This window comes from Pristiophorus japonicus, chromosome 1 (genome assembly GCF_044704955.1).
Source record: "Pristiophorus japonicus isolate sPriJap1 chromosome 1, sPriJap1.hap1, whole genome shotgun sequence".
Taxonomy (NCBI): domain Eukaryota; kingdom Metazoa; phylum Chordata; class Chondrichthyes; family Pristiophoridae; genus Pristiophorus; species Pristiophorus japonicus.
This window is the reverse complement of record NC_091977.1, coordinates 294831188-294842970: the sequence shown is the minus strand read 5'-3', so window position 1 is coordinate 294842970 and position 11783 is coordinate 294831188. Positions and strand designations below refer to the sequence as shown.

Here is an 11783-nt window from a genome sequence, read left to right as displayed (position 1 = left end):
AGAGCGGGGGGGGAGGGGGAGAAGAGCGGGGGGGGGAGGGGGAGAAGAGCGGGGGGGGAGGGGGAGAAGAGCGGGGGGGGAGGGGGAGAAGAGCGGGGGGGGAGGGGGAGAAGAGCGGGGGGGGAGGGGGAGAAGAGCGGGGGGGGAGGGGGAGAAGAGCGGGGGGGGAGGGGGAGAAGAGCGGGGGGGGGAGGGGGAGAAGAGCGGGGGGGGAGGGGGAGAAGAGCGGGGGGGGAGGGGGAGAAGAGCGGGGGGGGAGGGGGAGAAGAGCGGGGGGGGAGGGGGAGAAGAGCGGGGGGGGAGGGGGAGAAGAGCGGGGGGGGAGGGGGAGAAGAGCGGGGGGGGAGGGGGAGAAGAGCGGGGGGGGAGGGGGAGAAGAGCGGGGGGGGAGGGGGAGAAGAGCGGGGGGGGAGGGGGAGAAGAGCGGGGGGGGAGGGGGAGAAGAGCGGGGGGGAGGGGGAGAAGAGCGGGGGGGAGGGGGAGAAGAGCGGGGGGGGAGGGGGAGAAGAGCGGGGGGGGAGGGGGAGAAGAGCGGGGGGGAGGGGGAGAAGAGCGGGGGGGGAGGGGGAGAAGAGCGGGGGGGGAGGGGGAGAAGAGCGGGGGGGGAGGGGGAGAAGAGCGGGGGGGGGAGGGGGAGAAGAGCGGGGGGGGGGGAGAAGAGCGGGGGGGGGTGCTTTGATGCTGGGGATGTTGGCCTGATCGAAGACACCAATGTTGGTGCGCCTGTCCTCCCAGGGGATTCGCAGGATCTTGGAGACATCGTTGGTGGTATTTCTCCAGAGATTTGAAATGTCTACTGTATATGGTCCACATCTCTGAGCCATACAGGAGGGTGGTCATCACTACAGCCCTGTAGACCATGAGCTTGGTGGCAGATTTGAGGGCCTGATCTTCGAACACTCTCTTCTTCAGGCGGCCGAAGGCTGCGCTGGCACGCTGGAGGCGGTGTTGAACCTCGTCGTTGATGTCTGCCCTTGCTGGTAATAGGCTCCCGTTGTCCAAGTCCGCGCCGTGGATATCAATGACTAGTAGTCAAATGAGTCGTAGTAGAGTATTAGGCAGTCCCTCGGTCGATGACCTGCTTCCACACCAAAAAGAATTCTCAGGTGTTTCCATGAGGGACCGGACATTCCAGGTCCAGAACTTCATTTTGAAGGGTGGAAGATGCCTGTGCGTGAATTCTTTTAACGTGGGTGGCCATTGCGCATCAGCCACCACACGGGCTTGACAGAGCTCGGTCTTGGTCCAGTAGTAAGGAGATCCAAGATGACTGGAGACCAAGCTCTGCTGCACGGGCCTTCAAATGAGCAGTAGACCTAAACTTATGTGCCTGTCCTGTTCCCTTCCCCTTTTATTACACCTATCTAACCTATTCTTAAATGTTGGTAAGGTCTTCATTTCAATCACTAACTCTGGCAGTGCATTCCACAGCTTCACAACCATCGGTGTAAAATGGTTTCTCCTACTCCCCATAATAGATACGGAAATGACAGACTTTTTAAAATGTCAGCACCCATTTTCATGGTAAAAAGAGGACAAAATATCAGCAGTACAAGAGAACCTAAAAATAAGAGAAAGGAACTTAGCGGATTCAAAAGAAGTAAAATATAATGGGAGTTGACAAATCCTCAGGACCTGCTATTTTAATATCCTGAATTGGAAACTAGGTGAAGAAATTGCAGATGCGCAAGTCATAATTTCACAAAGCTCTCTAAATTCAGGAAATGCATCTATGGATTGGAAAATTGCAAATATCACTCCAATGTTTACGATGGGAGAGAGGGAGAGACCAGGTAAGTTTTACATCAGTTGTGAGGAGGTTATGAGCACTTGGACAAGTATGAACTAATCAAAAAAGGAGTCAGCATGGATGTGTGAAGAGATCATGTCAGACTAATCTAGTTGAATTTTTTGAAGAGGTCACTGGCATGGTGGAGAGAGGATGTTCACGGATATGGTTCATTGTCCATATGGAGTGCCAGAAGGAATTTGAGAAGGTTCATCAAAAATTATCAAAGTGCTCATAATTAGAGGTAACCTTGTAACATGGACTGGTAATTGGTTGGGAGGTTGGAGACAGAGTCGGAATAAAGGGCCCAATTTTCCCCAACCCCTTTTTTCGGCGCACTTACCCTAAATGCGGCGACTCTACGCTGGAAGCAGCGCTGGAAAAAAATGGCCCCATCCTGTCCGTTCTGCCGAGTCTCCGGTGTCCCAGCATGGCATACATAGTGCAGTGGGGGGGGCGGAGCAACAGCCCAGCGCAGAAAACACTACCTGCAGCTGCGAGCATGCACAGTGGAGTCTGTGCGCATGCTCCGCGCCCTCCCAGCATGTCCTGCGGGTTGTGAGCAGGACCCGATGCTCGCAGCCCTTATCTCCGGCCGAGTGGCGCCCCGCACAGGCTGACTTCCCAGGCTGAGGTAGGACTCGAGTTTTGTTTTTTTAATAATTGATGGTTGTGCTTTGTTTATTTAGGAGAGTTTTGATTTTGGGGGGGGGGGGGGCTTTAAAAAAAAACTTGTTTCTGGGATAAAAGTAGGACTACTATTTTTTATTTGTTATTGATTGATTGCTTATTACTTTTTGTGGTTTGTTTAGTGTTTTGTAAGTCTTGATGCAGGTCCTCTCAGCTTCCTTTTATTTTTTATTTGTTATTGAATGCTTATTTTTGTGCTTTGTAAGTCTTGGCGCTTTAAATGTACTAACCTGCACTGATTTCTTAACTGTCTGCAAGGTTTTTCAGAGCCGGCCACGTCGATCTGACCTAAGTCGATTTGGAGTAAGTTTTATCTGGCCAATGTGGCACAAATGGCTAAAACTGGCGTAAGTGTCTGGGAATGCCCTCTTTTGGGAAAAAAAAATCATACCTAACTGACTTACTCTGGAGCAAATTTGGGGGGGGGGAATGACATTTTTTAAACTTACGCCAGAAAAATTGATGCAAGTCATGGCCAAAATTGGGCTCTACAAGTTCTATCTGAGGCTGAACCAGACTGTTTGCAACCTTGGTGCCATATTTGACCCCGAAATGAGTTTTCGATCACATATCCATAGCATAACCAAGACCGCCTATTTCCACCACTGTAACATTGCCCGTCTCCGTCCTTGCCTCAGCTCATCCACTGCTGAAGCCCTCATCCACACCTTTGCTACTTCTAGACCTGACTATTGCAATGCACTCCTGGCTGGCCTCCCACATTCGACCCTTTGTAAACTGGAGCTGATCCAAAACTCGGCTGCCCGTGCCCGAACTCGCATCAAGTCCCGCTCACCCATCACCGCTGTACTCGCTGACCTATATTGGCTTCCAGTTAAGCAATGCCTCGATTTCACAATTCTCATCCTTATTTTCAAATCCCACCATGGTATCTATCGCCCCTCCCCATCTCTAATCTCCTCCAGACCCACAACCCCCGAGATGTCTGCACTCCTCTAATTCTGCCCACTTGAGCATCCCGGATTATAACTACTCAACTATTGGTGGTCATGCTGTCTATTGCCTAGGCCCCAAAGCTCTGGAACTCCCTGCCTAAACCTCTCCGCCTCTTTACCTCTCTTTCCTCCTTAAAACATACCCCTTTGACCTGTGTTAATTTCTACTTATGCAGCTTGATGTCAAATTTTTTTATCTTGGGATGTTTCACTACATTAAAAGGTGCTCTAAAAATACAAGTTGCTGTTGTTGTGTTAATACAGAGGTCACTGATGCTAGCTTTTATAGCTTCACTAACCTGGTTTGCCATACATTTAAATACAGTTTTGGTTCAAATTATTACACATTCTGCCCAACCTCTGCCCTTGATTAGAGAAATTGTTAAAATTGGTATGTTGGTAGATTGGATAGCACACCTGGATTGGTGCTCAAACAAAACAAAAAAAAATCTCCTGCACTTAATAATTGTTTTAATATATAAAATGCTTCTTGCTGTCATTTTCAAAAAGAATGGATCCGACTAATGAAGCTGGAATAAATGTGATGAAATGTACTCCTTAGCAGCTGGAATCATTTCTGCATGTGCAGCCGTGTCAATTTCTAATTCAAATAGGCTGCACTTGCACTTCATGGGTGCATTATATCATAATGGATGCCACTGACAGTATCCTAGTAAACAAAACGCAAGTGTGTACAGCGCATGATGAAAAATATAAAATCCTTTACTTACAATTTGATAGTTGGATAACCTCGGACTCCAAATTCAGAGGCAACACCTAGGGGGAAAGATGGGAGGTTAAAACCACTAACTCAGCACATTAGACTTACTACTGGCTTCTTCAAATGCTTGCACCAGTATTTTAATCTATAATCAGCTAATCTGAAAAGGATCATTCACTTGCATTTTTTCAAACCTAATACAGCTAACCACTACAGCACTATACTTTCATAGCTAGGCGTTCTATGTCCGCCTGCTAACTTCAAAAACTTGCATTTTAAAAAACCCATCTACGAGTAGAAATATGACAAGAGTGGCTGCATTGTGCTCCTGGGGAAATCCCGCAATACACTAGGTGCAAGCAAAATTCCACTCGACTGACATCAACCAGAAGCTACGTTGCTGGGTGGCTGGTGCAGGTAAATATACCAAGCTATTACTAGATGGAGAATTGCTTTTGAACATCAATAAAGGATCTTGATCTCTATGCTTTTAAACCAGCGAAGTGCAAATCAATGCCTCCACCAACACAAAATGTTGCATTGCTAAGGAAAAGAAGGGAAAAGGGACAGATAGTACTGGATGAAGACCAGCACTACTCCACAGATTTTTTTCCAAATATCCATTTTTAAGTTAACAGAAAAAAAAAGTATTTCCCCATATTACTGGCAAGTTTATCTAATGCAAGCCTACTGAAAATTATAAAACTAAGTTGACGAATGAGAAAACAACTCATCCACATTAAAGTACATGCATGGCATATTTTCCTCTTTGAGTTGTGCAAACTCAAATTTTGAGGCAGGCTGAGCAAACCCAACAACCTCGATAGTCTTTTGAACTGTACAACTAGAATACATGTTGACTAAAGATTTGTAACTTTTTCAAGAAAGCCAACAGATCAGTTAACATTTGCAGATTGTAGAGTTAAATAACTAATTAATAGCTAAACTTTCAAATCAAAGAGATTACAAATCCAGATCTGACTATATTGTACTGTCAAATGTGTTTCATAGTGGACGGTAGGTACTTAGGGCCCAAGTTTGCCCCCACGCTCTTTTTTAGAGCAAAAACCGCGCCTAAAAGTTACCTTGCTATTTTCCCCGCAGCTGGAACGATGAAGGCCCTTGGCGTAGCACAGCACAAGGGGTGGGGGTCGGAGCCAGGTCCCTGCGATGAAAACAGTGCCGGGACCTCTGCACACACGCGCTAGAGTGTGCGCGCATGTGCAGTAGCTCCTCGCCCCCGAATCTGTGCAGGCTTTGTGGGAGGGGCCCGAAGCACGCCACCCCTAGCCCTGGCCAAATGGGCTCCCGCCGCGACCTGCGGGAACAGTGCCAGCCGGGAGTAATATAAAGAAGGAAGTCTGGAATGAGAAAGGGCCATTTGAATCATCAAGCCTGCACAATCCAGAATCCATGCCTTATTATTGTAACATGGAACAAGGAGGGAAGTCAGTGAGCATTTATTTACAAAGAGTAATGACATTGTGGAAGAAGTTGCGAGAGAGAGAGAGAGAGAGAGAGAGAGAGAGAGAGAGAGAGAGAGAAAGAAATAATATAAATTAATTTAAGGTAAGTTTCTGGAGAGAAAATGATTGAAGGATATTAGGGAAAAGCTGGGTTTCTGGAGTTGAGATTATTTAAATAGGGATGGGCTTGTTCCTAAGCATGTGTCTATTCTCCCCCACCCCATGGAGTTGTGCGTTTTTGCATTAATTTCTGAAGAAGCAATTACGATGAGCTTTCTCAGTGGCTCAGCCAGTTGGGGGTTTACAATGACAACGCTAAAAATGTATTGTTGTGCAGGCAACTTCAAATAATTTGATAAACTATACAAAAATCACTTGAGGGTGTAAAGATCCTGTGTTACTGGATGCTTAAATTGTTATTGTTTTAAAGTACTTAAATGCAGCTTTTATCTCCGCCTACCTGTTACGTGTAGATTTGTGTTAGTTTATCTAAGATTCTGTAAAAGCAATCAATATGGTAAAGGAGGAGCAGTTCTGAAGCACGTCTGATTTAGCAATGCATGAAACAGTAAGCTTATAATCCAAGACGTACGTTCGGAGGAACTGGCAGATAGTCGGTTGTGATTAGGCATGTCAACAATTAGCAAATTTACGACGTCAAAAAATAGTTAGGTGTGGGATGCCGTAATCATTTTCAAAACATTATAGTGATATAGCCAGTAACAGATGGGGGCTTACTCTTGTCCATCTGCACAACACATTCATCTCCATATGCATTTAGGGGCAACAATTAAATGTGGGATTGAGGAGTTTCTATATTACAAAATTTTAATGAAATGCAAATCTCTGTGATTATTGCCAAGGGTAACATTAGCAGAGTCAATTATTCTTCCTCAGGCATTTATTTCCCTGTGGCAAGCATGGGAGTGTTTGCAGGAGGAAATTCTTTGATATATTTAAAAAGATTGTTTGTATTTTGTATTCTTTGGAATTTATAGCATAGTTGCTCTCTTTATTGTGATACAAGACTATGAACTGCAAGTATACTTGTAACTGTTGAATAAGCACCATCTCACACTTCCCTTCCCCCCGCCCCCTATCTCTGGCTCCCTGCGCTGATTTCTTAAGCCTCCACAAGGCTTTTCTGAGCGTACAAAAGTGGACACATGTTGACCCAAGTTAGTTTGGAGTAACCTTTTGCTGACTAAACTTGCTTAAATGACCAAAACAGGCGTAAAGTGGCTGGTAATGCCCCCTTTTAAAAAAAAAACTGAACTAAAAAAGAAACTGAACTAACTCACTTAAACTGTAGCAAACTAGATGGGGAGAATTGCGATTTTTAAGATACTCCAAAAAAAACTAGTTGCTCCAAAAAAATAAGAGCAACTCCTGGGGAAACTTGGGCCCTAAGGGTGGTGTTCCTTTTCTAGTCAGAGAGGACATCCATCTTTTCTTTCATTCTTTTCCCTTTTTAATTTTTCTTTGTTCATTTCTTTTTTTCCCCCTTTTGGCTTCCCTTCCTTTTCATTCATATGCACTCAAAAGATCACTGCAATACTATTTTATCTCTCCAGTCAACACCCACAAATTATGAAAAAAATGTTAGACAATGCAAAATCATCAGGGCTTTCATAATGGAAAAATTATCGTGACAGATGTATGTAGCTGTAAGCCCAGTGGAAACTCTGCGACTGCAGCCACTGAAACTATTTTCTGTGAAGTGATAAATCGACCTCTCTCCATTCAGCTATGATAGATCAGTAAAACATCTAAAAGGAACTGCCAGTCTCATCAAAAGGTGAAACTGGCACAAAAAAAAGCCGTTGGAACAGATACAATGAATATTCATAACACACCTAGTCAGTAAGATTTCCTAGCAGCATTGAGACATTTCACAGCATGCCTACTTTTTAATTCAAGGATTGAGTCATGAATCCTGGCGCGCAGAGAAAAAAAATTCTCATTTGACCAGAGCACGGAGCATAACCCAACAGATGCTTATAGTTAGACATGCCAGAATAAAGTTGGCCCTAGGAGGTTTCAGTATATTTTGTACAAAATAAACATGATTCCCATTGAGGCGGAAGTGTTGAAGATTGTAAGCAGCAACCAAATACTGACTGATCAGCACTCCCCACCAAATGCCATCTAGGGAATGGGAGGGGACAGAATAGGTATAAACCCAGTAATTTAAATGCACACGTTGACTCATTATATAATTCCCTAGTTAACTCATACAATGAAGCCGAGGATTTAAGCAACAGCAAATTAAATCCCGTAGAGAATATTGTCTAGTGCATCTGTGTCCAATATTAATTACAGCATGTAATATTTTATGGAACAGTTGAAAACATTTAATTCTCAAAAGACCAACTTGGAATGGGAGCAGTAAACATCTATCCTGGGCCCCAAGCTCTGGAACTCCCTCCCTAAACCTCGATGCCTGTCTTTCCTCCTTTAAGACACTCGTTAAAACCTACCCTCATTAAACAAGTTTTTCATCATCTGCCTTAATTTCTTCTGTGGCTCGGTGTCAGACTCATCTGTTTGTCTGTATGTTTTACTACGTTAAAGAACATAAGAATTAGGAACAGGAGTAGGCCATCTAGCCCCTCGAGCCTGCTCCGCCATTCAATAAGATCATGGCTGATCTGGTCGTGGACTCAGCTCCACTTACCCGCCCTCTCCCCGTAACCCTTAATTCCCTTATTAGTTAAAAATCTATCTATCTTTGACTTGAAAACATTCAATGAGCTAGCCTCAACTGCTTCCTTGGGCAGAGAATTCCACAGATTCACAACCCTCTGGGAGAAGAAATTACTTCTCAACTCGGTTTTAAATTGGCTCCTCCGTATTTTGAGGCTGTGCCCCCTAGTTCTAGTCTCCCCTACCAATGGAAACAACCTCTCTGCCTCTATCTTGTCTATCCCTTTCATGATTTTAAATGTTTCTATAAGATCACCCCTCATCCTTCTGAACTCCAAGGAGTAAAGACCCAGTCTACTCAATCTATCATCATAAGGTAACCCCCTCATTTCTGGAATCAGCCTAGTGAATCGTTTCTGTACCCCTTCCAAAGCTAGTATATCCTTCCTTAAGTAAGGTGACCAAAACTGCACGCAGTACTCCAGGTGCGGCCTTACCAATACCTTATACAGTTGCAGCAAGACCTCCCTGCTTTTGTACTCCATCCCTCTCGCAATGAAGGCCAACATTCCATTTGCCTTCCTGATTACCTGCTGCACCTGCAAACTAACCTTTTGGGATTCATGCACAAGGACCCCCAGGTCCCTCTGCACCACAGCATGTTGTAATTTCTCCCCATTCAAATAATATTCCCTTTTACTGTTTTTTTTTCCCCCCAAGGTGGATGACCTCACACTTTCCGACATTGTATTCCATCTGCCAAACCTTAGCCCATTCGCTTAACCTATCCAAATCTCTTTGCAGCCTCAGTCCTCTACACAACCCGCTTTCCCACTAATTTTAGTGTCATCTGCAAATTTTGTTGCACTACACTCTGTCCCCTCTTCTAGGTCATCTATGTATATTGTAAACAGTTGTGATCCCAGCACTGATCCCTGTAGCACACCACTAACCACTGATTTCCAACCGGAAAAGGACCCATTTATCCCGACTCTCTGCTTTCTGTTCGCCAGCCAATTCTCTATCCATGCTAATACATTTCCTCTGACTCCGCGTATCTTTATCTTCTGCAGTAACCTTTTGTGTGGCACCTTATCGAATGCCTTTTGGAAATCTAAATACACCACATCCATCGGTACACCTCTATCCACCATACTCCTTATATCCTCAAAGAATTCCAGTAAGTTAGTTAAACATGATTTCCCTTTCATAAATCCATGCTGCGTCTGCTTGATTGCACTATTCCTATCTAGATGTCCCGCTATTTCTTCCTTAATGATAGTTTCAAGCATTTTCCCCACTACAGATGTTAAACTAACCGGCCTATAATTACCTGCCTTTTGCCTACCCCCTTTTTTAAACAGAGGCGTTACATTAGCTGCTTTCCAATCCGCTGGTACCTCCCCAGAGTCCAGAGAATTTTGGTAGATTATAACGAATGCATCTGCTATAACTTCCGCCATCTCTTTTAATACCCTGGGATGCATTTCATCAGGACCAGGGGACTTGTCTACCTTCAGTCCCATTAGCCTGTCCAGCACTACCCCCCTAGTGATAGTGATTGTCTCAAGGTCCTCCCTTCCCACATTCCTGTGGCCTGCAAATTTTGGCATGGTTTTTGTGTCTTCCACTGTGAAGACGGAAGCAAAATAATTGTTTAAGGTCTCAGCCATTTCCACATTTCCCATTATTAAATCCTCCTTTTCATCTTCTAAGGGACCAACATTTACTTTAGTCACTCTTTTCCATTTTATATATCTGTAAAAGCTTTTACTATCTGTTTTTATGTTTTGCGCAAGTTTACCTTCGTAATCTATCTTTCCTTTCTTTATTGCTTTTTTAGTCATTCTTTGCTGTTGCTTAAAATGTTCCCAATCTTCTACTTTCCCACTAACCTTGGCCACCTTATACGCATTGGTCTTTGATTTGATACTTTCCTTTATTTCCTTGGTTATCCACGGCTGGTTATCCCTTCTCTTGCCGCCCTTCTTTTTCACTGGAATATACTTTTGTTGCGCACTATGAAAGAGCTCCTTAAAAGTCCTCCACTGTTCCTCAATTGTGCCACCGTTTAGTCCTTGTTTCCAGTCTACTTTAGCCAACTCTGCCCTCATCCCACTGTAGTCCCCTTTGTTTAAGCATAGTACGCTCGTTTCTGACACAACTTCCTCATCCTCAATCTGTATTACAAATTCAACCATATTGCGATCACTCATTCCGAGAGGATCTTTTACGAGGAGATCGTTTATTTTTCCTGTCTCATTACAAAGGACCAGATCTGAGATGGCTTGCTCCCTTGTAGGTTCTATTACATACTGTTCTAAGAAACAATCCCGTATGCATTCTATGAATTCCTCCTCCAGGCTACCCCGTGCGATTTGATCAATCGATATGTAGGTTAAAATCCCCCATGACTACTGCCGTCCCTTTTTCACATGCCTCCATTATTCCCTTGATTATTGCCCGCCCCACCATGAAGTTATTATTTGGGGGCCTATAAACTACGCCGACCAGTGACTTTTTCCCCTTACTATCTCTAATCTCCACCCACAATGATTCAACATTTTGTTCATTGGAGCCAATATCATCCCTCACAACTGCCCTGATATCATCTTTTATTAACAGAGCTACCCCACCTCCTTTCCCTTCTTGCCTATCTTTCTGAATCGTCAGATACCCCTGTATGTTTAATTCCCAGTCTTGGCCACCTTGCAACCATGTTTCTGTAATGGCCACCAAATCATACCCATTTGTAATGATTTGTGCCGTCAACTCATTTACTTTATTTCGAATGCTGCGTGCATTTAGGTAGAGTGTTTTCATCCTAGTTATAAAACCTAGTTATATGAATAAAATTTTTTATCCTTTTTTTTTAATAAAATGGCTGAACTTAATTTGCCATAAGTATCGTGAAGAGCGAATACAGTCTACACCCGAGTTAAAGTTGTTTAATCCAAATTCTTATTTTTAAAGCACTAATTTCCCACTTTATTATGATACTTACATTACTCACTTCAAATTATTGGTTAATTCAATTATTGGTTAATTCAATTTTTTAGTGCAAAAAAAACTTTGACTCAGTGGACAATATAATTTAGGTCACCAGAAACCGAACTAAATAAAAGCGAGGAAGCTCGTGACAGAAAGGAAAGGAAATCAAAGTTTCCACCTCGAAAGACAATTTCGCACTTTGGGTTGGCTGGCTACAAAGCAGCATTGACAGAGCTGATGGAAATTTCTATCGTCGTGGCTTAATTCTTTCTTCATTTCGGCTGTGAGGAGGAGAAGTTTAAGAATGAAGTAATCATCAAATTACAAAATGTGAAAGTGCAGACCAAGGAACTGCAATGATATTGTAGACAGTTTTGGGATTAAGCTATGAAATGCAATGAAATTGCTGGACTTGTTTGACTATCCAGTCTGCTAAAACATGTTATTAACCCATTTTGGACATCTAGAGATTGCAACACTTAAACACTAAAAACAAATCTCTATCGTAGTTTTGATTTCACTTT

At 43.8% G+C, this 11783-nt stretch overlaps 1 protein-coding gene across 2 annotated transcripts in view; it reads right to left on the bottom strand.

The window, feature by feature from the left end:
- The window catches only part of LOC139270908 (protein disulfide-isomerase TMX3-like), a 188422-nt gene that overhangs the window by 125000 nt on the left and 51639 nt on the right, over positions 1-11783 (bottom strand). For both annotated transcript variants that reach the window (XM_070888472.1, XM_070888473.1), the window contains exon 5: positions 4167-4212. In XM_070888472.1, the coding sequence (XP_070744573.1) occupies positions 4167-4212 (46 nt within the window). The remainder of the gene's footprint in view (positions 1-4166; positions 4213-11783) is intronic.